A 26,440-nucleotide genomic window follows, 5' to 3' on the forward strand; every position below is an offset into this window, starting at 1 on the left:
TTCCTGAGTTCTATCCTTTATAATTTGTCCTATAATGGTAAAAACCACATTTCATTGAGTTCTGTGAGTTTCCCAGCAAATTTTAATTATACATGACAGTAGAATGTGTCTTGTCATACATAAATGGAGTATTACTTTCATTTTTGTGGTTGTACATGATGTGGAGTTGCATAGGTCATGTATTCCATATTTGTATATAGAAAAATTATGTCTGATTCATTCTACCTCCGACCCCAATCTGGTGAACCTCCCCACCCCTCCTATTGTGAGTCAGCATCCGCATATCAGAGAGAACATTTGGGATTGGCTTATTTCACTTAACATAATAGTCTCTAGTTCCATCCATTTACTGGCAAATGCCATATTTTCATTCTTTTTAATGCCTGAGTAATATCCATGTGTATATGTACATTTTATATGTATATTTTATTTATATGTATATTTTATTTATCCATTCATCTGTTGAAGGGCACCTCTGATGGTTCCATAGCTTAACTATTGTGAATTGAATTACTGTAAACATTGATAATTACCATTCTGATTGGAGGTGAAATCCCAGTGTACTTTTAACTTGCATTTTTCTAATTGCTAGAGATGTTGAACATTTTTTCATGTATTTGTTGACAGATTATATTTCTTCTGTGAAGTGTCTGTTCAGTTCCTTTGTCCATTTATTGATTGGGTTATTTGTTTTCTTTTTTGGTGTGAAGTTTTTTGAGTTCTTTATATATCCTGGAGTTAATGCTCTCTCTGAGGTGCAGGTGGCAAAGATTTTCTTTCATTCTGTAGGCACTTTCTTCACATTCTTGATTGTTGTTTTTCCTCTGAAGAAGCTTCTTGGTTTGATACCTTCCCATTTATTGATTCTTAATTTTACTTTTTGTGCTTTAGGAGTCTTGTCAAAAAATTCAGTTCCTAAGTGGACATGATGGAGATTTGGGCCTACTTTTTCTTCTAGTAGGTACAGAGTCTCTGGTCTAATGCCTATGTCCTTGATTCACTTTGAGTGGAGTTTTGTTAGGGTAAGAGATAAGGGTCTAATTTCATTTGGTTACATTCTGATTTCCAGTTTTCCCAGAACCATTTGTTGAAGAGACTATCTTTTCTCCAACAGGTTGACTTTCATTGGGAACTAGGTTTTTATTTTTCGTGGTATGAAACTAGAGAAGTAAATAGTTTAAATTTCTCTCTAATTTTGGCATTAGCTTCAAAAAAGAATGACAAGAAATGGAAATGAATAACTAGAGACATAGTCATATCTGATTTATATAGAAAATGTGTTAGAAGCTTCCTAAAAGCACACAAAAAAGGGTTGTCAGTCACAAGAAGCAAACATCAAACAGGGAAAATAGGTTGGAAAACTTTAATGAAATACAGGTATTTATTTATGTATTGTTGTTCTTTTTAGTTATATATATAGTCTATTTTGACATATTTATACAAACATGGAGTATCCTATTCTAATTAGGGTCCCAGTCTTTTGGATGTACACAATGTTGAGATTTATTATAGTGTATTCATGTATGCACATAGGAAGATTATGTCAGATTCATTCTACTGTATTTCCTATTCCTATCTCTTCACCTTTCCCTTCATTTCCCTTTGTCTAATCCACTGAACTTCTATTCCCCCCAACTCCACTGTGTATTAGCATCCACATATCAGAGAGACCATTTGAACTTTTATTTTGCTGAGGGATTGGCTTATTTCACTTAGTATGATAGTCTCCAGGTCCTTCCTTTTATGGCAGATGTCATAAAGTCACTCTTCTTTAAGGCTGTGTAATAATCCAATAAGACACATTTTCTTTATCCATTCAGCTGTTAAAGGACACCTAGTTTGGTGCTTATTTTAACTCCTTTGGAAGTATACTGGAGAGTGGTACAACTTTGTCAAATGGTGGTTCCATTCTTGGGTTTTTGAGGAATCTTTGTACTGCTTTCCAGTGTGTTTGCACGAATTTGCAATCCTACCAGCAATGTATAGGTGTACCCTTTTCCTCACATCCTTGCCAACATTCACTATTACTTGTATTCGTTTTTTTCTTTTTTTTTTAGTTGCAGATCGAACCCAGTGCCTCACATGGGCGAGGCAAGTGCTCTACCACTGAGCTCCAGCTCCAGCTCCTCTTGTATTCTTAATAATAGTTGCCATTCTGACTGAAGCAAGATAAAATCTCAATATAGTTTTTTTAAAAATAATATCTTAGTTGTAGATGGACATGATATCTTTTCTATTTTTATGCAGTGCTGAGGATCGAACACAGCAGTGAAAAACCTTACTAAAACACTAGACAAAGGTGCCAAAAACATACATTGGAGAAAAGATAGCCTCTTCAACAAATGATGCTGGGAAAACTAGAAATCCATATATAGTAGAATGAAATTTAACACTTATCTCTCACTCTGCACAAAACTCAATTCAAGATGGATCAAAGACCTAATATTAGACCAGAAACCCTGCACCTACTAGAGAGCGTGTAGAATGAGAGAAAATCTTTGCCACCTTCACTCAAATAAGATGTTCATTTCCAGATTATACAAATAACTCAAAAAGCTAACACACACACACACACACACACACACACCCCAATCAATAAATTGGCAAAGGAAATAAACAAACACTTCTCAAAAGGAGAAATACAAACTGTTAACAACATGAAAAATGTTCAACCCATTCCTTGGGGCTCAAGGTGAGGCAGAACATCATGGCTGAAGAGTGTGGCAGAGGGAAGCAGTTCAATTGATGATCAGGAAGCAGAGAGAAACTCCATTCACTAGATATAAAGTTTATACCTTAAAGTTACACCCCCAATGCCTTCTCCTCCAGCCATATTCTTCTCACCTTCAGCCCACACCAGTTAATCCCATCGGGGGATTAATTCACTGATTGGGTTAAGGCTGTCATAGCCCAAGCATTTCTCCTCTAAACCTTCTTGCATTGTCTCATTCATGAGCCTTTGGGGAATACTTCATATCCAAACTGTAACATCTAGTTTGAGGTAACTGAGTTTATCTCTGTTCTGGTTATCTGGTTTATCTTCTGTTCCATCAGTCTTCACATCTGCTTTGGTGCCAGTCCCATGCTGTTTTTGTTACTATAGCTCAGTAGTCTAATTTAAGGTCTTGTACTGAGATTCCTCTTGCTTTATTTTTCTAAGGATTGATTTGTCTAGTCTGGGCATGTTACTTTTCCAAATGGATTTTATGATGGCCCTTTTCTATTTCTATGGAGAATGTCATTGGAATTTTAATAGGAATTGCATTAAATCTGTGTAGTGCTTTTGGTAGTATGGCCATTTTGACAGTATTTATTCTGCCTATACAAGAACATAGGAGATCTTTCCATCTTCTAAGATCTTTTTCAATTCTTTCTTTAGTGTTCTGTAGTTTTCATTGTAGAGATCTTTAGCTTCTTTGTGTTAGATTGATTCCCAAGTGTTTCATTTTACTTTTTGAGGCTATTGTGAATGTCGTTTTCCTAATATCTGATTCATAGGTGTTCATCATTGTATATAGGAATGCAATTCATTTATGGATGTTAATTTTATATCCTGCTATATTGCTAAATTCATTTATGAGTTCTAGAAGTTTTCTGGTGAGGTTTTTTTTGGATTTAAATATAGGTTCATGTAATATGCAAAGAGATAGTTTTAGCCCCTCCCTCCCTCCCTCCCTCCCTCCCTCCCTCCCTCCCTCCCTCCCTCCCTCCCTCCCTTCCTTCCTTCCTTCCTTCCTTCCTTCCTTCCTTCCTTCCTTCCTATTAAACTCAGGGACACTGGATCACTGAGTCATGTCTCCAGCCCTATTTTGTATTTTATTTAGAGACAGGGTCTCATTGAGTTGCTTAGCACCTCGCTTTTGTTGAGGCTGGCTTTGAACTTGTGATTTTCCTGCTTCAGCTTCCTGAGCTGCTGGGATTATAGGCATGAGCAGTTTAGCTCATCTTTTCCTCTTTGTGTCCTTTTAATTTCTTTCTTTTGAATAATTGCTGTGGCTAGAGTTTCAAGGACTGTGTTGAACAGAAGTGATAAAAGAGGGCATCCCTGTCTTGTTCTAGTTTTTAGAGGGAATGCTTTTAATTTTTCTCTGTTTAGAATGATGTTGACCTTGGGTTTAGCCTAGATAGCCCCTACTTTTTCTAGTGTTTTGCATAAAGTGGTGCTGTATTTTGTCAAATGCTTTTTCTGCATCTGTTGAGATAATCTTGTGATTCTTGTCTTTCAGTCTGTTTGTGTGCTGAATTACATTTATTGATTTCTGTATGTTGAACCAACCTTGTATCCCTGGGATGAACCCCATTTGATCATGGTGTACTATCTTTTTAATGTATTTCTGTATGTGTCTTGCCAGGATTTTGTTGAGCATTTTTTGCATCTATGTTCATCAAGGATAGGTTTGAAGTTTTCTTTCCTTGATGTGTCTTTGTCTGGTTTTGATCAGTTTGATACTAGCTTCATATTTTGAGTTTGGAAGGGTTCCCTCCTTTTCTGAAATACAACTCTTTGAACATGCTTATCAAGTTCAAAGGTTGTAAAGTTTTGGTTTAGAGGATTCTCTTCCCTTCAATATGTGCTGTGGGGAAGATCTTAGTATTATTAGAATTGCACACTTATATTTAGCATTTATTGAATTCTCATATTTATTAAATGAGGAACTTTAGAAAACGTGTACTATACCATAGTGGTGATACTGGTGTTCAACAACTGTACAGAGTGAAGACATCAAGAATTGTTCTTGGTAACAAAATTGGCACTAAGGCTGAGAAATGCTATAGCTGACCAGATTGGTCCTAATAGTATTGATGAATTCTGAGTCAGTATAGGACAGTGTAACAATTGGTTTAGCTTTTATTGCTAACATTTCTACCCAAACGTGTTGTAAAACCATTATTTGGTAGTTTTCTAAATAATGGTTTTACAACACGTTTCCTCCAATTTTTTGTTTCATGTTCTTCCTTCTACACTGCACATTCAAGTTTCTGATAATAATTGTATCAGTTGTCTAGGGCTTCTATAATCACCACAATTGTGGTGGCTTAAAACAGTTATTCCCTTATAGTTCTGGAGTCTAGAAATCCAAAATCAATGTGTCATTAGGGCCTTAACCCCCCTGAAAGATCTAGGGGAGAGTCCTTCATTGCCCTTTTTGGTTTGTGGCAACATAACTCCAGTCTTTGCTTCTATCTTCACATGGCCTTCTCTGTGCCTCTGTGTCTGCCCCCGCCCCCACCCCCACCTCTGACTTTGATAAGAGAAAGAACTTAGGGCCCACCCTACTTCAGTAATTTCTCATTTCAATTCTTACTTTAATTATTTCTGAAAGCCCTATTTTCTAGTAAGATTACATTTGTAGGTTTAGAATAGGTATGAAATTTTGGGGATTAGCAGTCAGCCCAATATAGTAAGGTACTACTGATTTGTAAGAATTCTCATTGGTGGGAATCTTATTTTCTCTTGATTGTATTCATTAATTTGCTCAACAAACATTTAATGAGTTCTACCAGGGACAGGTGTAGAGAAAGATAGACCAGATAGATTCTTTGTTCTCAATGAGCTCTCAAGTGTCATTGAAAGTCAGTTAGAGACATCCATACCTATAATACAGTATGACAGACTGGACAATAGAAACTTTTATATATGGTGCTATACAGAAGACAGATCCTATATGTGTTGTGGAGGGACACAAGACGGAAGAGGAGAATCAGGAAAGACTTAACAAAAGAGGTGGAAATTTGATTCTTGAGGGAAGACAAGGAAGTTGCCAAAACAAATAATACATGGACTAAAGACATTGTGGATTGAAAAGAGTGGTTTAGGAAACCACAGTTTCTTAAATGCTATGGGATCATACTGGAAGAATGCCAATTCCTGGTCTTAGGTTATGATAGTTCTATGGGTAATGTTGCAAAGATAATACTATACTAAATTTCTCTAAATCCTTTACAGAGTACTCCTTCTGAGACAATCAGAGAGCTGGAATTTCTAGCCTTTTTGAAGTAGATTTTCTCCTCTCCCTCCTTCCCTCCTAAGGTGTGGCAGATTATGGAGTTTTTTGTCCATGTGGTAGAGCCACAATTTTGGAGCAGCCCAAATTATTGAGTTACCAGATGGGAAACAGACACAGTCCTGGAGAGTTGGTCATATTTTCACTAGGTTTTTGTTTGAGAAATAAACTTTTTGATTTGTTAAACTACTGAAATTTGGATATTGATTACTGCAGCATAGCATACGCTATCATGATGCATATAATTTTTAAGAACTTCTTTTACATATTCCCCAAATTAAAATTAAAAAATGGGGTTGGTTTTATATTTTGGCTTAAAAATCTATTTCAGATACAATTATATATTTCAGATTTACCCCTTATTTACAATTATAAAAGTCATGTAGATTCTTTTTTTAAATTGTAGGAAAATACAGAACAGATATGTTATTAACTACTCAGTTACAAATATGTTCAGTAATTTAGTATAAATGTAATTCTTTTTTTTTTTTTTTTTTTTTGGTACTGGGGATTGAACTCAGGGGCACTCGACCACTGAGCCACATCCCCAGCCCTATTTTGATTTGTACTTAGAGACAAGGTCTCACTGAATTGCTTAGCATCTTCCTTTTGCTGAGGCTGGGTTTGAACTTTTGATCCTCCTGCCTCAGCCTCCTGAGCCTCTGGGATAATAGGTGTGTGCCATCCTGCCTGGCTATAGTTCTTTTATAAATTAGTTTTAATACTTTTGATAAAGTTTGAATTTATTGTCCCTCCCACCCCACCCCATGTACTTCCAATTATTGTACATTTTGGTTTGGTTTGGTGTTTTATAATATAAACTCTATTGAGAATGTATGTGTTGAAAAAAGAAACATGTAAAAGAAATCCCTAATTATTTCTTTATGTAATTAAGCATAAATTTGTTGGCTTAAAGGATCCTCTTCCCTGATTCTTTTTAATTCTTTTGATGTTTTTATAAATTAATCTAAAGAAAGGTTGTACCTATTTTCATTCCCATGAACTGTATATAAAAAAGCTTTTTCTTTCAGTTCTTAGCAATTTTAGATATTCTCATTTACATATTTATCTAATTTTTATTTGCTTGTCTTATAAGCAAGCATGTTATCTTATTTTAATTTTTATTTCTTTGGTTGTTATTTTTTCTTCTCTATAGGTTGTATATTTACTTGGTAAATTAATATTGGTCATTCATATTTCTTTATGAACCATAGGTTTATAATGCTTGTCCATTTTTTTCATTTGAAAAAGTCTAGTGAATTTCTATTAAAAGTATGGACTTTTAAAATTTAAACTATCATGTATGTGTTTCTATGCTCTCACCCCATTTTATCATTTGTCTTTAGCTTTATTTATTGTGTTTATGTAGTTAAAGATAAAAATAAAAATTTTACAACCAAGAACACAATAAATAAATATGTGTGTGTGTATATACACACACACACACACACTGTGAAAATGCTTAACTCGAGTTTCTTTTCTGAAAATACACATATATTTCTCCTAGCACTGCTATATTTTCAGATTTTTCACATTTAAGTCTTTAATACCCAGGGTCTGTTATGGTATAAACAGTGATTTTTGTATAGTTTTTTTTTTCTTCCAGTTAATGAGTTGCTAATCTCAGTTATTCACAAAGTCTTTTTTTTTTTTTAAACAACCCTTGCTTTCTTTACTGACTCAAAATGTCACCTTTAGCACAACGATTTATTCTCACACTTCTCCCTGCTCATATACCATGTAGCGTGGTTTGTTTGGGGTGTTGTTTTCGTCTTTTTGATTTTTAAAAATCTATTCTTGAGGTGGGTAGGAATGTACTTGCCTAGCATGTTCAAGGAGCTGTGTTTAATCCCCAACAAATGAACAAATGAACAAATCTATGAACAAATGAACAAATCTATTCTTGAATTACCTTCAAATGGTTTTCCTTAAAAATAATGGCATAAATGTTTTTAATTTTTTTTTTAGTTGCTGATGTACCTTTATTATTTATTTATTTATATGTGGTGCTAAGGATCGAACCTAGTGCCTCACACATACTAGGCAAGTGCTCTGCCATTGAGCCACAAACCCAGCCCCCATAAATGTATTTTTGTTATACTCTTACACAAATGTTTTGTTTTCAACAATTTTTCTTTCAGATTTTTTTTGAGGTACCCAAAAAGATTCTGTTATTACTTTGAAACTTCAAGTTAATTGAGAGAAATTGGTGTTATTTCAGTACTCTTTTTCAGGGATAAGCTCTCCATTTTTAAAAGTTTTTAAAAATTTGTTCCTTAGTTTTAGATGTGCATGTGTGTGTTTGTGAGGTGTGAAGCCATTGGAGTTGGTAAACAAAACTTTGAGGTCTGAAAGATGCCATAGTGTATAATAGCTTATTTATTTGATTAATAGTAATAGATTCTATTTAGATAAAAGGTAGGTTGGTAAAACTTAGGAAATGTTTTATTAAGAATGTACTGGTTGCTGAGTATATTCAGAAATTGCCTATCTGAATTTATGTAATGGTCAATTTGAATTGATCTGATGACTGTCAGAAAATTTATAGAACAACCCCTTTCTCCTTTTTTGTTTCCATTGTCCTTGCATCTGAAATGATACTCTGGGGATCATGAGGAAAAAGATTAACAAATTTTTTTTTTAATTTAGATTTTTGTGATCTGGATTTAGTTATCTTCTGCCAGCTTATCTGACCATAAAAGGAACATAGTAAGACACCAAATTTGTGTGGGACCTGCATGCTATATTCTAATTATCAAGCCATTTGTATTACCTGCTATCACAATAGTGAAATGATATAATAAATTTATTAAGAGAATGTTTATTTTGATTCATAGCTTTGGAGATTCCAGTCCATGATCAGTTGGCTCCTTTTGCTTTGGGCCTGTCTTAAGGCAGCATATCATGATGGGAGCATATGACAGAGCACATCTGATTTTGAGCTGGGAGCAAAGAGAAAGCCGAAGGGGCTGGGGTTCCAACAATACCCTTCAGGACCTCCTGCTAGGCCCTACCTGTCAATGGTTCTACTGTTTCCCAATAGTGCCATCCCTGGACCAAGCCATAGGCCTTTGGGGACATTCAGTATTCAAATTAGTGCACCATCATTATTTTTAGTAACCTCATGATTCCTTTCAAACTACTAATGATGCCTTTCTGATTTAGACCAATACTTTTCTTTTTTTTCTTTTCTTTCTTTTTTTTTTTAAAGAGAGTGAGAGAGGGAGAGAGAGAAAGATAGAGAGAGAATTTTTTTTAAATATTTATTTTTTTTAGTTATTGGCAGACACAACATCTTTGTATGTGGTGCTGAGAATCGAACCCGGGCCGCACGCATGCCATGCGAGCGCGCTACCGCTTGAGCCACATCCCCAGCCCCTAGGCCAATACTTTTCTTATTTTACCCTCTTGCAAAAGCAGTTTGGCTTAGGAGGTTTAAACAACTGAAATGCTGGCTCTTGGCCTGTCAGTATTTGGCAACTCAGTAACAGGATGAAACATAGCTGCCCAGATTTAACAAGTGGAATAGGAAAAAAAAAAGAAAAGGGTGTGCTGGTAGTTTCTTGGTTTACTGATGTTTCGCTCAGTAGTACAGAATGCCCTGGAAGGGAAATGGACTGTTGAGGCAGGGCATTGCTTTTGACTGCCTTTAATTCTAAGCAGCTGACTCTTTTCTGCTTACTCTGGCACATATGCCTCTTTCCCTCCTGTGGAATGAGTTGAAGATGGCAGCAGATGGGAGTCAGCACTACTGAGGTTAAGCTCTAAAGCTGCTTAGTTGGGGGTGAATCAATTTATGGTTTATAGCATATCATGTTAGTAATTCACAGGAGATAATGCTGTGAAAGCAAAACTGCAAGATCTCATTGAACAAGTGAAAAAAAAAATGTGTGTTTTGTATATTCTGCCCTAGCAAACAACAGACACTGAAGTGTGATTTGGTCCAATTATCCTCCTTGATTTTAGAATTTAAAGCTCCTCACAGTAATTTCTCCTTCCTTCACCTCCCCTCCCCCATGCATACCCTGTGGTTATATCACCATACTCACTACCTTTTCAAAAAAGGGGTTGTCAGTACAGCCCATCTTCTATTCACTTATGGTCAGAATTAATGGTTAAGAGTTGCTCTGTATTCTTGCCAGTTCTTGCGAGCCATTTAATTTTTTTTATCCATTTGTTTAAGCATAGAGGCATTTTATTGTGGATTTAATTTATATGTCCCTGATTCTTTTTAAATATATCTGTTTATTTTTAGTTGTAGTTGGACACAATACCTTTGTTTTATTTATTTATTTTTATATGGTGCTGAGGATCGAACCTAGGGCCTCACAGGTTCTAGGTGAGAGCTCTATCACTGAGCCACAACCCCAACCCCAACCCCATATGTCCCTGATTCTTAATGGCCATTTGGAGATTCTCTTTTCTGCCTGCCCATTCAAAAATGTCTATGTAATATTTTTTTTTTTCTGTTGTCTTGCATGTCTTTTTCCTGTTGATTCACAAGAATTCTTTATATTTTCTGATTAGGAGCTCTTTGTTGCATGTTGCAAAGATCTTCCATTCTATGGCTTAGCTTTTTGTTCTTCTACTGCCCTTTTTTTTTTTTTTTTTTAACCTCCTAGTACTGGAGATTGAACTCAGGGGCATGCTACCACTGAGCTATATTGCCTCTTTTTAAAAATTTTATTTTTTAAAATTCTAAATTTGTTATATATGACAGCAGAATGCATTATTATTCATATTACACATATAGAGTACAATTTTTCATATCTCTGGTTGTATGCAAAGTATATTCACATCATTCATGTCTTCATACATGTACTTAGGGTAATGATGTTCATTCATCTCATTCCACCATCTTTTTTACACCCCTTGCACCCTTTCTCTCTTCCCTTTGCCTTATCTAGAGTTTGTCTCATCTTCCCCTCCCAACCCCACTAAGAATCAGCCTCCTTATATCAGAGAACACATGTGGCATTTGGTTTTTGGGATTTTTAAATTTTGAAATAGGTTGTTTCTAAGTTTCTTAGGCTGGCCTCAGACTTGTGATCCTCCTACATTAGCCTCCCAAAATTATTGGGGGGGGGGGTTACAGGTCTGACCTTCACACCTGGCTTAGTGGGATCTTTAATGAGCAGGAATGACTAATTTTGATGCAGTTCAGTTTATTAATCTTTTATTGATTTTGGTATTGAGATCATGTTTGGAAGGAAATAATCTGTCTCTCCTAAACTCATAAAGATGGTCTTCTATTTTGTCTTTTAGAAGGTTTATTGTATTTGCTTTTTACTTTGAAGTTATAACTTACTGGGGGTTGATTTTTTTTTTTGTGTGTGTTTGTGTGGTATGAGATGGGTTGAAGCTCTTTTTTCTGTCTCTCATGGTATATTCATTTAACTTACTATCAATTACTGAAAAGACCATTTTTCTCCTACTTCTGTGCAATGACATTTTTGTTGTAAGTCAAGATTATGGATTTGTTTCTAAACTATATTCTTTTCTGTAGATTTGTGGCTTCAGAACCACACTATTGTATTTATTGTAGATTTATAAAAGTCTTTATAATCAAATAATGTAGATTCTTGAACTTGGTCATATATAAATTCATTATGGGTATTTGTGGATCTTTGTATATTCTTATAAATTTATAATCAGGTTTTTAATTTCCACAGAAAATTTACTAGGATTATAATCAAGATTATATTGAATTCAACGGTGGATATGGGGAGAATTAATATCTTTATAGTATTGAGTTTTCAAATCTTAATCATTGAATGTCCCTCCATTTATTGATCTTTTTTTGATTTAATATCCCCTTATAATCTCTATTGACTATCTTTATTGTAGTCTTGTTCATGTTTGTATAGGAATTTAAATTTTTGTGTTCAACCTGCTCGTAATTTGTAGTTCTTTTTCTTGCCCATTGTCCTGGCTTAGACCTTTTGTACAATGTTGAAATGAGTGATAACAGTCGATGTTCTTGAGTTGTTCTTGATCTGACAAGGAACAATTTACTGCTTAATTTTCTGCATATAATACTATTCTAGTTAATTTTTTAGTATTGTTTTCCAGCCTACTTTCACTTTGGTCAGATAATGTACACCATAATTCCAGCCCTTTGAAATCCACTGAGATTTTTCTCTGTTGTTCAAATTTCAGTGTTTTATGTGCACTTGAAAAGAATGTGCAGTCTGTATTTTTCTGTTGATTTTATGTCAAGTTTGTCATGTTCATATCTTCCATATTCTAATTTTTGTAAATTCTAATTATTATAAAGGTTATAACATATCAGGTTTTTTTTTCTTGTATTAAGTAATACCTTTTTTTTTTTTAACCTCCTGTCAATCACTGGTAAGGGATAGGATAAAATCTCCCTCTGATTGTGGATTTTTCTGTATTTTATCTTATTTACTTTTGGTACCAGAGTTTGAACCCAGGGGCACTCAGCCACCAAGTCACATCCCTGGCCATATTTTTGTATTTTATTTAGAGACAGGGTCTCACTGAGTTGCCTAGTGCCTCACCTTTGCTGAGGCTGGCTTTGAACTTGCTGATTTTCCTGGCTCAGCCTCCTAAACTGCTGGGATTACAGGTGTGTGTCACTGTGCCTGGCTTTTTTTTTTTTTTTTTTTTTTTAATTTTGTTTTTCCTTTAATTCAGTTTGCACTCTATACTTTTAGGGATCTACAAATTTAGAAATGGTATATATTCCTGGTAGACTGACCCTTTTATTACTATGGAAAAGCTCTATTGCCTATATATTCTAATTTGTCTAGTATTACTACACATATACTAACCCTTTGATTTAGTGTTTTCATAGTATTTCTTCTTATATCTAGTTTTAAAAACTACTTTAAATATTTTTAGGATTTTATCTTTTAAGGTATGTCATCAGAAATTTTTCTTTTTTTCTTTTTTTTAGTTTATGCTGACAATCTTTGGAACATTTAGCCTATTTACACGTAATGTTATTAAATATATTGATTAAAAATACTATTTTTTGGTTTGTATTTATCTTAGTCTTTTTTCCTTGCCTTTGTTTAATTTTTCCCTCTTTTGTCATAATATGATTATTATAAAGGTTATAACATATATCAGTTTTTTTGTATTAAGTAATACCTTTTTTGTTGTTTTTTGTTTTAAAATAGACTTAGTAGCCAAGGAACTTTAGTAAATATTAATATTGCTAGTGCATTACAGAAATTTACACTGTATTTATTTAAAACCTGTAGTACACCCCCTTTTCACTCAGTGCACGTTCTTTTTTTCCATGTTTTTGTCAAGAAATAAACTCCCCAAATTGCTTTGTAATGAAAAGAACAGGACTTTTGAAGTTAGAGGGACCTGAGTTTAAATGGTAGCTCTGCCACTGTGTATAATCTTGGATGAATCAATCCCTCACAATATCACCTTTCTCAAAATTTATAACATGTTTGCTTTATAATGTGAGAATTAAATGATGTGTAATTATTATACACAACACCTTACACGTAATAGTTGTTCACTTTCCTCTACATTCACTCTTAAAGTCCAAAAGATATTTAATAATGAAGTTTAATTCATATAACACATTTAGAAATTCAGCAACAAACCTTTATTGAGCATATATTATAAGCAAAGCTCTCAAATATAACAGTGAACCTAAATAGGTAAAAATTTCTGCCTTGATAAGGCTTAAATTTTTATGAACAGGCAATAAGTTATACAAATAAGTAAAATTATATAGCATGTCATGAAGTGACAATTCCTAAAGAAAAAAAAAATTGAAGCAGAGAAGAGTAGAAAGTTCGTTTTCTTGAAAGCAGGATAGAAAACATTTTTTTTTAAAGAAACATTAAATAGGTGACATTTGAATAAAAACATAGAGGAGGTGAATAAGGGAGGCATGTATCTGAGGGCAGGAACATTTCAGTCAGGGGGGATAATAACCCCAAGACCATTAAGTGGGCATTCAGGTCTGGTATTTTCCAGGAACAGTAGGAGACAAGTATAGCTCAGGAAAGGAGGAGGAAGTGAAGTTAGTGATCACAGAAGTGAAGGATGGGTAAGGCACCCTAAGGAAGTTGTCTGTTTCTCAGAGTAAAGTTTAGTGGAAGATTTTGAGCAGAGGTTTGACATGATCCAACTTAAATTTTAATAGGTTCCCTGTGGCCACTGTGATGAGAGTAGACAGAAGGCGAGCAAGGGCAAAGCAAGGAAATCAGTTAGGAGCCTATTCCAGTAATGCAGGAGAGAGCCTGGAGATGTGGACCTACGTGGTCGCTGTGGAGACTGTGAGATGTGATCAGATTCAGGATGTCTTTTGTTAAATTTTAGCAATCAGAATTTGATAATGAATAGAAAAAGAAGATGTAATGAGAAAATAGTAGTGAAAAGATAACAGAGTTTTTATTATCCAACCAAATTCAACAATTAAGTCGTCCTTTATTGAAATAGAGACACTTTCTGTATTCTGGTAAACATTTTAGATTTTGTTTACTTATCCTATTATTCCTCATAGTTTCCCAAGGTGTAGGGTGGTTTTGTCTGTGTATTATCCACAATATCCAGCACAGTTTTTTTTCTTTTGCACAAAGTAATTGTAACCTAGTTTCTAGAATTAAATTGATTTTGAAATGTACATTACCCTGTAAACAAGGGCACCTATATTCAGTATTGCTAGTAACAAGGAGAAATGTCTTCCTTCTGCTGCTGCTTGTATTATAAAGCAGAGATGGCTTAATAGTTTTGTTTGAGATCCAGAAGTCTCCCTTGAATCATATTCGATGTCTACCCTCTATAAATCTTTAAAACTTCTATCCTCAGATATTTCCATTGCATTTTGGTTATAACTTGAAATTTTATCTATAAAAGGCAGATTAGTTGATATTTTCTGTTTCTTTGTCTCATGCCCAGAGACTAGACAATAAGGCAAGGGTTATTCAGTGAGCAAAAGAGAGGTGAGTGAGCCTTTAGGTGATACTGAGCCAAGTCAAATTATTGTTACTTACGAAGGGGCAAAGAACTTGGGGAAGGGATGTAGGTGACTGTCACATAAACAACTTTCTTACATTTTATTTTTGGTAAATGGGATCTTGGTTTTCAATTCCTTTTGTTTCTAGCTATCTTGTTCACAACTGTTATATCAGTACCCAGAACAGTTCTAGGTTGGTGATTTTAAAATATTTTGTTGGATTGATTAAATGTAGAATGGATGAATGAAATATTTGAATGAATGAATGAATAATATGAATAAATGATAATAAATTAAGATAATAGGAAAATCATTAAGAAAAAGTTCTGAGTTATTGAAATTTTCTTGAAGGAAATGTTTCAGATCTAGGTCTTGAGCTTGATTTGACAACAGTGGGAATTCCTTCCTTTGTGATACAATACTGTTGTCACATTGCATTGCCAACAGAGTTTTTCCTGTAAATATCTGTTGAGGAAGGACCATGTCTTTTTTTTTTTTTTTAAATAGAGAGTGAGAGAGGAGAGAGAGTGAGAGAGAGAGAGAGAGAATTTTTTTTTTTAATATTTATTTTCTAGTTCTCGGTGGACACAACATCTTTGTTTGTATGTGGTGCTGGGGATCGAACCCGGGCCGCACGCATACCAGGCGAGCGCGCTACCGCTTGAGCCACATCCCCAGCCCAGGGACCATGTCTTGTTATCTGTCATAAACACTGCCTTGATTATATCAGGTGATCAATGAATAAAAGAATGAATGAATGTGAATTAGTGGAGATTGTGGAAAAGAGAAAGAATATTGTATATAGGGGATCATTATAAATGGAGGAAGGAATGTTGTATTAGAAGAATTTACTTGATGGTATGATTATAGTTGTGAATGCTAAAATACTAGTACTTTCAAAATACCTATTACATAGGTATTTTCTTTTTCTGCTCAATAATCAATACAATATCAGGTAACCACTGATCTAATTACATAGGTATTTTGAAAATATTGTCTGTCTATCTATCTAAATAATTTGAAATTGAGAAAAAGTGTACTAATTTAGAAAGCATTTTTCTGTACTTCAGATATTTTCTAGAGAAGTACGGTTAACAAAACAAAGCTAATATTGTAATAATAACAATAATAAATTATCCCATTCCACAGGCTTTCCAAACAGAGAATATACAGTTGTCTGTACTTTTAATTCTAGCTGCTAATAATGTCCATCGTTAAAGAAATAATGAAAATATGTTTAATTTTTCATAAAATTTAAAATTTATGTTTTCTAATTATTTAAAAACTTTACATTTGAAATATGTTTTATGTATTTAGTTTCATTGATCTGAAGTCTGTAATTTCTGAGGAGGTTACTAGTAATAGCTAATTATAATGCTATGATAAAAGTCTCAACGTCTAAAACAATTATTAGCCTCTGGTATGAATTATATTGGATTTGTCATGTAGCCTTTTCTAATCTCAGGTTATCATTGTTTGAATGTAAAGGGAATGAAAAGATAGAAACAGAAGTTATTGGAAGAATGCCAAGGTGCTCACAGATTTGAAAGAGAATTTGAAAAACCAGGCCTTGAGTAGGTTAGTAAACAGAGTTTTTCCATTGGAAACTCAAAAAAGTATCTCTTGAATACTGTTGTGAGGACACAGCTTCAACCAGTGTTCATTTATGTAAGATACACATTAACAGAGAGTCTAATTGATCTAGATGTTGACTGATCATGATAAACAATTATAATATAATATGGAATGGAGTAGTTGCCTAAAGGCAAAAGGAGGGTTTCTATCAAAAGAAAAGAGAAAAAGGATGCCAGATAGGTAAGAAACCCTGATGGGTTCTTTTAATAGCTAATGGAGTATCACTTGCATCTGAGATTGCATTTTTCTACCTTTCTGTGAAACTATGAATTAAAGTGGAGTTACAATATTTGTATTTTTTTTGTTAACTCAAATTTTGTTAATAATTGATTTACAGACAGTAAAATACATGATATAATGGTATACATTTCTATGAATTTTGGCAGTTGTATACATTATGTATTCAACTGCCCATCCCCATCAATATTTCCTTGTGTCAGACATCTTTTTTTCTTTGTGTTTTTTTAAAATAGTAATCCTCCTAATGAGTGTGAGATGATATCTCATTGTAGTTTTTTTAAAGACCCATTTCTTTTTTAATTTTTTAAAGTTGTAGATGTACATAATACCTTTATTTTATTTATTTAATTTTTATGTGGTGCTGAGGATTGAACCCAGTGCCTCACATGTGCTAGGCAACCACTCTACCACTGAGCTATGACCCTAGCCCCACTCATTGTCGTTTTAACTTGCATTACTCTAATGATCAGTGATGTTGAATATCACATGTATTTGTTAACTTTTCCTATATATTCTCTGGAGAAATATCTGTTCAAATTCTTTGCACTTTTGTTTTGAATTGGGTCAATTTTTTTTTTATTATTTGTTATTGAACTAGTATTTGCTTTGCTTCTCCCTTGCCCCCCATTTGGTACCAGGGATTGAACCCAGGGATGCTTAACCACTGAGCCACATCCCCAGCCCTTTTTTTGTATTTTATTTAGAGACAGGGTCTCACTGAGTTTGCTTAGGGCCTCACTGAGTTGCAGAGGCTGGCTTTGAACTCAAGATCTCCCTGCCTCAACCTTCTGAGCTACTGTGGTTACAGGCATGCACCACTGTGCCTGGCTTTGGTATTTACCCTTACATCTAACTTTTTTCATTTAGCATGTTTCTGAGATGCATGCATATAGTTGAATGTATCTGTAGTGTGTTTTCATTGCTGGATAGTATGCTAGTGTACCCATACAATGTGGTATACCCAAAACATTTGCCTGCTGTTGAGCATTGGGTATTGTGAATAAAGCAGCCATGAATATTAGTATACAAGTTTTTGGGGCGTATATTTTCATTTTGGATGAATATTCAAGCGTAGAATTGCTAGGCATATATTTTCCTTTATTCGTTTATAACAACTGTCAAAACAGTTTTGAAAAGTTGCTTTATAATATATAAGACTTCCTGTTGCTTGACATTAATGTCAAAACTTGTATTTTCTGATTTAATTCTAACCATTTGAGTGTGTGATTAAATCTTGATTTTAATTTGTATTTGCCTAATGACTATTTACTTTGAACATCTCTATATATGTTTATCAGCCATTTATATTCTTTTGAGAAGTGTCTGATCAAATCTTTGATGATATGAGAGACTAGATCCAAAGTTTGCATTTTCTCAACCCTTAATATTTTTTTCCATTATACGGTGGCATTCCCTAGTGAAAATGTGAACCAAAATCTTACTAAGCTCTAATATTTTAGTTCTTTTCCAACATTGGAGAGTATTTTCTTAAACATTTTATGTTATTTAATATTTGTGAGATATTTGTATTTAGAAACTTTGCTTTCAACAAGGGGGATAATTGACCTGTCACTAGGAAAAGATGCTTCTATTGAATCTTCGATCTTGAAAACCAATTTTACCATTTGCTTGACTTAATTGAAAAAGTCAATTTTCCAGACTTGTCAGTTTTTAGATGTCTGTGTATCCTCTGCTGTATTAACCTGTGGATTCCTTCCTTCCTTCCTTCCTTCCTTCCTTCCTTCCTTCCTTCCTTCCCTTCCTTCCCTTCCTTCCTTCCCTTCCTTCCCTCCCTCCCTTCCCTTCCCTTCCCTTCCCCTCCCTCCCTCCCTCCCTCCCTCCCTCCCTCCCTCCCTCCCTTCCTTCCTTCCTTCCTTCCTTCCTTCCTTCCTTCCTTCCTTCCCAGTAGAACTTTACAACTCTCAAAATTTATACCAAGTATCTTACCCTTTGCTTTATCTATCTCCATTCAGCAGTTCACCACTGTAAAATTGACCCCACTCTGGCAAATATGTAAATTAATGTTTTTCAGAATACATGAACTCCTTTTGGCACTTCGTTTCCAGGTAGCTGATTAAACATTCAAGTCTTAGTTGTTCATGTGTTTGTGTTTAATTTTCATCTTCATTCTTTTTTTTTTTTTTTGGTGCATGGGCAAGGGAAGGAAAGAAGAAATTTGTATGGTAGAAAAGCAAAGATGGAAAGGTTGTGATTTTGTTTTTTCTGTTGTTGTTTTCCCCAGAGAATATCGCTTACCCTGCAGAGAGCTGCCCATAGTCCTGGATGGGACAGCTTGCCTGCTTAGAAGCCCTCAAAAACATTCATGTCATTTCATACCTGTGCTGTGCTTACTACTTGGGAACTTATTAGTTAAGAGAAGAGTGTCAGAAATATTTTTATAAGGAAACATCTCCTGCTTTCTTTTGTTACCTTATATTATAGTCATGATGTTAGGTTTATCAAATAACTTTTACCTCTACATTCTTTCCTTTATCAATGTTATTTTCATTAAGAATAATGATTATTATATCAAAGAATGAATTTAATTCTTCACTAATTTTTGCATTCTCATTGAGATTTTCATTTGTGACTGTTGAACCTCTCAATCTGATGAAAGAAATAATGTTAAAAAGATTAGTTTAAGATATTGATTTTACTTGTTCTGACATCCTTATGCATTGTTTTTATGGATGTTTTGCTTAAATGAGAATTTCTGTGCCAAATGCATAGGTCTTTAAAAAATTTTCTAAAATACTGTTTTAGTATCAAGAAGTAGAGAAACATTTAATGTTTTGGTGCCTGGTGCATTCCTATAATCACAGTAACTTGAGAGGCTGAAGCAGGGAGATCGAAAGTTCCAGGTCATCCTCAGCAATTTGTGAAAAACCCTATCTCAAAATACAAGATAAAAAGGACTAGGGTATAGGGGTTGTGGCTAAGTGGTAGAGTGCTTCCCTACTACCCGTGAGGCACTGGGTTCGATCCCCAGCACCACATTTAAAAAAGAAAGAAAAAGAAAAACTAAATAAACAAAAAGAACCGGAGTGTAGCTCAGTGGTAGAGCATCCCTGTGTTCAATTGTCTGTAACCTCCCCACCCTGCAAAGAGAGAGAAAGAGAGGAAGAGTATTTCATATTTCACATCATTAAGGAATTATTTTGCTCTTATACATATTTCAAACTATACTTCCCCTTTACAGTGTTCCCTATCCCCCTTGTACAGTTATTTGTTTTTGTTTTTTTTAATGGCCTTCTCTGTTTCTTGTTTGCAGGCAGCTATCAATGGTGTAATACCCCAGGAAAATGGCATTCTACAAAGGTATGTTGTAAAGTGTAAAATAGAAAGTTGTTAATTTTTTGTTTCAATTAAATATATATATATATATATATATATATATATATATATATATATATATATATATATTTAGTTGTATGTGGACACAATATCCTTATTTTGTTTTTATGTGGTGCTGAGAATCAAACCCAGTGCCTCATGTGTGCCAGGCAAGCACTGTACCACTGCCACAAAACCAGCCCTTTGTTTCTTTTTAATAGAGGATTTGATTTTTGGTGTGAAAGTTCATTGTTCTTTCAGACATTTTTTTGTTATATTAAGTCCATAAAGTCTCCAACTTTTAACTGTATAATATTTTTTTGTATTGGGTAACATCATCTTTTAAGGTTGTTTATTTTATTATTAAGAAAACTTTTAAAGGTCATCTCTTGTTTTATAGGATGGAAGGAACCGAATTCTTTAAACCGTTGATTGGCACTGAGAAAATGAAACATGGTTCAGAGTATGTTTGTCATAATGTTAACTATTCAGCCTTTATCTCCAAGATGATTATAACTCCCCACTCCCCATTTCGGTTTCTAAATCATATGATAGCATTCAACAATTTGAGTAAATTCTTAATGATGAAACTTTACAGAACACTGAACTGTTTTTCTGAAATATACAGTGTTAACATGTGGACTGGTTTTGTTGATTTTGATTCTTAGTCAAAAGGTAGAATTATAAGATGAGGCCAAGAGAACCATAATAGTTAAAACATTAAGTTAAAAATACCTGGTGCCTGCTATGTGTGGGGCACTGGGTTTGATTCTCAGTTACCACATATAAATAAATAAAATGGAGGGATTATGTCCACCTACAACTAGAAATAAAAAAAATTAATAAAAAAGAATAAACTAAAAAGTTATAGAAGGTAAAACCATTCCCCCTTCCAAGTGTAGTGTAATTACTTGATCTCCTCCCGCCCCTGCCTACCCTTCTCAATTCAAACTTTGGCTGTGTTTTGGTGGCTGGGATTGCTAAATCACTGAAGCATGCTCTACTAAGTACAGATGAGGCAAATAGAAAACAGTGGACTAGGAATAAAGTTGTTTTGGAGACGAATAAAAGTGCTCTTGCAATAACTTCAAAAAAATTTCGCCCTGAATTGCAAAATGTGCTACATTTTGTAGGAAACAGTGTACTTAGGATGAAAGCAAATTCTATTGGTACCTGTATCACCCTTAATGATTAATGAATGGTTCTAGGTGAAGCCTGTTCCCCTACGCCCTTTTAAAAAATTGTCAGAGTGACATGTGCAGAGTAAATGTGGCTGGCTTCCAAAATCTGTACCAGCCATTTGTGTGTGTGTGTGTGTGTGTGTGTGTGTGTTCAAAAGCAATTCAGTTCTATTGAAGCCCTGTCTAGAAAGCAAACCAGATGATTACAGAAACATCTTTCATGCTCAGTTTTTAATTTATTGGGGTAGAAAGTTTAGACTGCTAAATACGACTCCAGTTTCATTCTTCAGTGTTAATTACCATGGTGAAGTTCTTAGTATGCACAAAGCCTGGGTTCCATTTCTAGTACCAGAGGGGAGAAGAATACAAAGCCCAGGTATCCTTAATGGGTGGTAAGAGGGGTGAGAAAGTGTCCAGTAGTAAAGTTACTGAACATAGTTCAACTTGAGTGGACAAATGAGGGAAAAAAACAACAACAATGATTCACGAATTTGCATGTTGTTCTTGCATAGGGGTCATGCTGATCTCTGTATTGTTCCAATTATAGTGAATGTGCTGTCAAAGCAAGCACCTACCACAATCCTTTTAAAAATTATTGATTAGTAAGAATAATGAGGAAGTGAAATTATAGGATTGTCATTTTTATTAACAAAAAATTGAATGTTATTTTTAAAGTTTGGATGTCATTTAAAAACTCTCCAAATTTTAAATTCATTATTTTTTGAGTGAACCTGAAATAAAGGAATTATAATTAATAAGAAAATTTCCAAATGATAACTTTAAGAAACACAACTTTGTAGCCAGGCCTGGTGGTGTGTATCTGTAATCCCAGCTTCCCAGGGAGACTGAGGCAGGAAGATCGAAAGTTCTAGGCCAGGTTGGTCAACTTAGGGAGACTTTGTCTCAAATAAAACAATAACAACAAAAATGTTGTGGCTGACAAGTATACAAGATAGTCTGCTGTGATTAAAAATATTATACTACCTCTGAGAGTTAGGTCTTAGTAAAGGAATAATAACAAACACCCTAGTGATTTCAACAGAATTTCATATAGGGAATCAGTTACAAAGATATGGAGAGGGTTGAAAGAGCAAAAAGGTGATGCTGAGACAACACAAATGAAATGATTGCAGAAAACAGCTGAATTACTATGCTCAAATGAAGGTAGTTTTTGCTAGTTGATGAAGAGGAGAGACCAAGGGTTATTTCAGATTCATAGCTTCAGTATTCCCTGAGATGGGTATGCTGGCTTGAGGCCTGTTGGGGGACCAAAGTCAAGGCTACAACTCCAAGCTAAAAAGCAGCTTTAGCTTAGATTAACTGGAATGGCCCTTGCTGGCAACATAGGGCACAAAGGAAAGTGCTATAGGAATAAAGGACAGAGTTTGGGAGAGGTTGAAGTCAACAGAACTTTGAAGGCCAGAGGGAAAGCCCTGAAAACTTGATCTTAGACACATGAGAAGGAAGTCCGGTTTTGCTGGCAGTCCTACAGGATGTGAAAAGGCTTGTGAAAAAAGTGTTGAAAAAAAGATAACATCAATTATGATGCTAAAACAGAGTGAGTGCCGCTGTAGGAGTGACATGTGCAAGGTTGGTAGGATTAATGTACGAGGCACAAGAAGAAAGTTTTATGTAGTGTGTGTGGGTGTGGGTGTGCGTGCGCAGGCATGCATGTCCATCCACTGGCAAGCACATTTATGCCTCAAAATTCCCTTTTCTGTTACTGGTCACAAGGCCATAGTTAATATTTGCAGTTTCTTTTTCCACTATTTATTTTGTATTCCCTATCTTCAACCTTCTAATGGTCAAAAGTTTTTACCTTTGGGGATAACTCAGACCTTCGTGCTTGGAAAATCATAATCCTCAATGCAACCATCTTTTTTTTTTTATTAGTTACAATTTTCCATTAATTCTTGTTATTGGGTATGTCCTAAAAAAGATTCTCTGGACCCAGTAATAGCAGCAACCCCAATATTTTCTTTGTAATCAAAACCAATCATGCCAGCCAATAACCCTTCCTTTGCTGAGTGATTCAGTGCAATGAAGAGTACAAAATGGCCAAGCAATGTTGCAAAGTTCTAATTCAGTGAAAGTATTCTGGAAACATTATATCCGTAAGTGCTATGATCTCTGAACCATTGAAGCCCAAAGTTGCAGAAGCAAAATTTTGTTAAGTTATTGAACATAATGAAAGAAACCATTACTTAATTTCTATGCACATTTTTTTTTTTTTTTGGCACTAGGAGAAATAGCCTGGTGTTTTAGTTCACTGATATAAAGCATATACCATATCCTTTATTAAGGTGCAGCCCCAAGCTTTGAGGTCACTTTGTTTTATATACTGAGTTTTGCTTATGGAGTTTCTAGTAAGCCTGTTTTGTTAGGTTAGCTAAGTCTGATGGCATATACAAATAAGCTCAGTGCTATACTTCTTTCATTGTGAAATGAGTTCATTAGTTAGAACCAGGCTTATGTTGAAAGCCATAGATGAATAAGATATTTTCCAAACCTATGAATGGTAGTACTAGCCGAAGCATTACTGTCAGAGAATACAATTTTATATCCAGAAAAATGGTTCGTTCCCTCCCTCCCTCCCTCCCTCCCTCCCTCCCTCCCTCCCTCCTTCCTTCCTTCCTTCCTTCCTTCCTTCCTTCCTTCCTTCCTTCCTTCCTTCCTTCCTTCCCAGTGAAGACAGATCATTGCCTCTTTCCTTATTGGAAAAAAAAATATTACTAGGAAGTCCTTGTTGTGCCCATGCCTAGCCTCCATCCCTTTGTACATTAATGTACAAGTAGCAAGTGGGAAAAAAAAAGCTGACTAAACAACAATGTCTTCTTATCTATGTTATTGAGAGCCTTTTCTTTAATGGGTAATGTATAGGAAAAATTTTATGTGTGTTCCTCATTCTTTCTAGTTACCCAGTTTTCCAGTTTTATTCTTTCCAAGTCCTGATCATTCTCTAGCCCATTAATTGTTTATGATTCAAAGAAGATTTGTACCTTAGTGGCTCTCTTCTTCCAAATGAAATGGCCAACCTGTGGTGCAATTTTAACTTATCCCCACTAGGAGGCTTTTCTTTCACTGCTGTTTTTCAGGCATAACTTTGATTGAGGCTATAATATTGGATCAGTCAATTTTTGGTTGGTGCCAGCATATTATACATACCTAATTTTTCTCTTCCTAGTCTTAAGTTTTTTCTTCTTTCGTTAGCTTACTTATCTCTTAGTTATTGATGGGAAATGCAAGGCATAGCAACAGATATTTCATCCCAACATGATTTTGACCACTGGACCCCAGAAGCTTTATTAAGTTAGTAGACTCCTATTAAGACAGAAGGCCCTTGCATTTTTTTGAGTGTGTAGCATGCATGTGTTATATCAAAACATCAGTTACTACTTCTGTTCTTTTAGGTTCAATCCTCATTATCATCAATGTGATATTGTTCTGTGGAATGTCTAGGTGATCAGGATCTTTCTGGATTAGATTATTGTGACAATGGCAGGAAACTAACATAGTATCTTCAGAAAAAGACAATGAAGGTATACTGTGTTGGGTGAAAGTAAAATGCTTGTCATGATGCTTGCAAATTAGTGTACAAAATAAAAAATATGCGGAAGATCATTTGCTAATAACCCTAACTCTGTGGATCAGGAAATCAGTGTAGGATTTCTGGCAGTTACTGTGTCTTTCTAGTATGCATTTGGGACCTGGGGGAATAACTGTAGGGAAAGTTGACAGATTGAACTTACTTGAACCTACAAAGAACCAGTTTATGCCAAGACTTCATTTACATTGTAACCTTTCACTTTGAAAAATCTCTAGGAGTTAGCATCATTTCAGGAGGCAGAATCTGTCAGTGCCCTAAAATTTTGAGTATTTTAATTAGTACACAGAAGCTAGTAAACAGCTGCAGATGTCTTAGGAAATATCTTAGAATAAAATTTACAGTACACACTTGTGTCTCTGTTGCATTGTTTTTGTGGGGTCCAGAACTCCCATTTAATCCAGCGATTTTATGTTTGTAAACTACTTGTGCTTAGAAACTCTGGGAGTGACTGACTATCCATTTTGGTTACTGAAGTTGGGATTTAAGCTGCCAGGTTTAAAGTTTCTGTTGTTCATAGATCAAGTAATATTTTCATGGCCTGACCTTAAATTTTTTTCCATAGAAATACTGTGGCTTAGTGAAGCACTATTAAAGGTCTCTGCAAATTGATTGCTGCTTTTGTCCTTTAGTGTAATTGCTCATATTTTTTTCTTATCATTAAATTTTGCCATTTGATTTCTACCATTCTGGTATCTTATCATGCTCATTAGGAAGACTGTCAGTGGTGTCTTGTACTCATTTCATTCCAGCCCACAGAAGAAAGCCACTACAAAGTTTTTCAAGGATATAGATTCGTTTACTAATATATTTTTTAATTCTAAAATGCAGTGTCCTTCATGACTTCATGGATGATGTTGTAGGAGGGTATATGTACAGTAGACATATCATCACAATGAGCTATACATAATTAATCATTTTTCCAATGCATGGTATGGATCACTAGTATCACATTTTCTCTTGGCAAGGAACTAGCAATGAATTGAAGGTCAAGGACATAAGCAAGCCAGTTCTCCAATCTTATCTTTAAAAGTATGTTTCCCAGGACCCCTTAGGATCTAGTCAGGAAAATGAAAGTCTATGTATTAGAACAGAGAAACATTAATGTAGTGTTGGTTATACAGGTGTGAAAGACAAAAGAGCAAAAAGGTGAACCTTAGATATAGTAACTGATGGAAGAAGTTAATACTCTTAAATGAGGCTCAGAGGGGGTCTATGGAACAGGGGTCAGACCTATGAACACACATTGTCCAGCTGCTGCTGGTATCTGTAGGAATATCAAGAAGCTGGTTATAGGGCTGTTGATATGGTTCAGTGGTATAGCACTCGTATAGCATGCATGAGGCCATGGGTTTAATCCCCAGTACGGAGGAGGTTGGAATGGGGGAGAAGAAGCTGGTGATTCATAGTGGAGTAGGGAAGGGGAGCATGGGAGGAATAGATGAACTCTAGATAGGGCAGAGGGGTGGGAGGGGAAAGAAGGGGGCAG

General features: G+C 35.0%; 1 protein-coding gene across 2 annotated transcripts in view; it reads left to right on the top strand.

The window, feature by feature from the left end:
- The window catches only part of FAF1 (Fas associated factor 1), a 401,623-nt gene that overhangs the window by 96,364 nt on the left and 278,819 nt on the right, over positions 1-26,440 (top strand). For both annotated transcript variants that reach the window (XM_081307503.1, XM_081307502.1), the window contains one exon: positions 20,105-20,151. In XM_081307503.1, the coding sequence (XP_081163629.1) occupies positions 20,105-20,151 (47 nt within the window). The remainder of the gene's footprint in view (positions 1-20,104; positions 20,152-26,440) is intronic.

The sequence above is a fragment of the Spermophilus citellus genome, assembly GCF_964194105.1.
Source record: "Spermophilus citellus genome assembly, chromosome: 9".
NCBI classification, from domain to species: Eukaryota; Metazoa; Chordata; class Mammalia; order Rodentia; family Sciuridae; genus Spermophilus; species Spermophilus citellus.